Source organism: Sphaerodactylus townsendi, linkage group LG01 (assembly GCF_021028975.2).
Source record: "Sphaerodactylus townsendi isolate TG3544 linkage group LG01, MPM_Stown_v2.3, whole genome shotgun sequence".
NCBI lineage: Eukaryota > Metazoa > Chordata > Lepidosauria > Squamata > Sphaerodactylidae > Sphaerodactylus > Sphaerodactylus townsendi.
Genome location: NC_059425.1, coordinates 57157278 through 57159011, shown reverse-complemented (window position 1 = coordinate 57159011; position 1734 = coordinate 57157278). Strand labels below are relative to the sequence as shown.

At 38.2% G+C, this 1734-nt stretch overlaps 1 protein-coding gene across 5 annotated transcripts in view; it reads right to left on the bottom strand.

The window, feature by feature from the left end:
- Positions 1-1363: 1363 nt before the first annotated feature.
- Positions 1364-1734, bottom strand: part of PROX1 (prospero homeobox 1) — a 29550-nt gene continuing 29179 nt past the window's right edge. For 4 of the 5 annotated variants that reach the window (XM_048491733.1, XM_048491655.1, XM_048491903.1 and 1 more), the window contains one exon: positions 1377-1438. In XM_048491733.1, coding sequence (XP_048347690.1) covers positions 1388-1438 — 51 coding nt within the window. In that variant the 3' untranslated portion in view covers positions 1377-1387. Of the gene's footprint in view, positions 1439-1734 lie in introns of all 5 variants that reach the window. The other variant, XM_048491987.1, reaches the window with a different exon arrangement.

Here is a 1734-nt window from a genome sequence, read left to right as displayed (position 1 = left end):
TAAAAATTGGTGTGAAAGGAGAAAGGTACAATTGAAATCTGCATTAAAGCCCTTTTTGTGTGCCTTTTCACCTGAAACACATCGATATCATGGTTACTCTGGCAATGCTTCTGATGAATTTCAAACCCCAAACAGAAACATCACCAAACTTCTTAACAGCCCAGTATGTAGCTGTATACCAAACAATACTGTTCAGCCCCCAAGTACATAATACCAACATGCTACCATAAGACTTCAGCGCACTTTAGGGAAACCCCCAGAAGTCCCTTTCACCTCATCACTGCAACTGATTAACTGAATGGTGCAAAACACTATCATCAGCACTAAGGAATTTGCTATCGTGGGCTCAGAGAAGGTCAGCAGGTTAACAACAACATTAGTTCACTGAGCTGATGCCTCTGTAGCTGGCTCATGCGAGCTTACTGTTGGCATGTAAGAAATAGTTTCAATCAAAGCTCCCGAACCATTGGTGTAATCCAAAGACGTTAGATAGGCCAAGAACTTATACAAGACTTATTCTTCTCAGAACTCATACAAGACTTATTCTTCTGAGCTGTTCCTATTACTTTTTGGACCTCATCTTCTTCTATTCCTTTTACAAAATAGTTATTTACAAGTAAATCATAGATAAAGCAGCCTTTGAATAAATAAAGTTTAGTGAACATCTTTGATTCCTTTTTTGTAGCACCCCTCAATCCAGGTATAACAAACACACACACCAGCTTTTCACCTTCTGTTTTGGTTTACTATTTAGACAGGCTTATGTTGTCACCAGTCATGTAACAAAAAGAATTGTTAATATAGTTGACATGGTACTCAGACTTGTCCTTTACTGAGACAAGTGAAAATGCAGTTTTTGGAAAGAAAGAAAGAAAGAAAGAAAGAAAGAAAGAAAGAAAAGGAGAGAAGAAGAAAGAAGAAAGAAAAGAAAGAAGAAAGAAGAAGAGGAAGGAAGAGAAGAGGAAGGAAGGAAGGAAGAAGAAGAAAGAAAGAAGAAAGAAAGAAAAGAAGAAAGAGAAAGAAGAAGGGAAGAAAGAAAGAAAGAAAGAAAGAAAGAAAGAAAGAAAGAAAGAAAGAAAGAAAGAAAGAAAGAAAGAAAGAAAGAAAGAAAGAAAGAAAGAAAGAACTCATTGCAGCGATTGCAAACAGAATAAGGGGTGGGGGAGAGACACAGAAAGGTCAGTGCATCACCCCTAAAAGTCATTAAGCTTCTATTTAGTAGTGCATGTTGGAGGGCTCCTGGTACAGCTCCACAGTCTCTTGGTTATGGAGAATAGCTCTTTCAGCGCTCAAGTTACCCCATCAAGTTGCGATGGCTAGTTTAGGCTGCATACTTCTCCATCTTCGGAAATCGTGAGTGCAGGAACTCTAACGGAGGAAATTCTGCTTAAACCAACTTTGATTTTGAGGCCTTGGAGAGGGTAATGCATCTGTTGAACTGTTAGAATTTAAAGAACAGGGAGTATTAGAACGGTTGGCATATTCTCCTTTTCCACCCCCAGTTCATGAAATTCGTACAGCCTTCCTCCTTTTTTGCAAATTTATCTTCAAAAGTTTTGAAATTTGAGGGATAAGGAGACACAGAAGGATGAATGCCATGATTTTTTTAAAAAAAATCAGCCCCAAATATCTTAGATAGAAAAACATTGATCTGGATCTTGTGCTCTTCAGATTGAAGTGGTTCACAACAATTCTACCAGGGGCAAAGTCTGGGATGGAAAATGTTTCCAAATT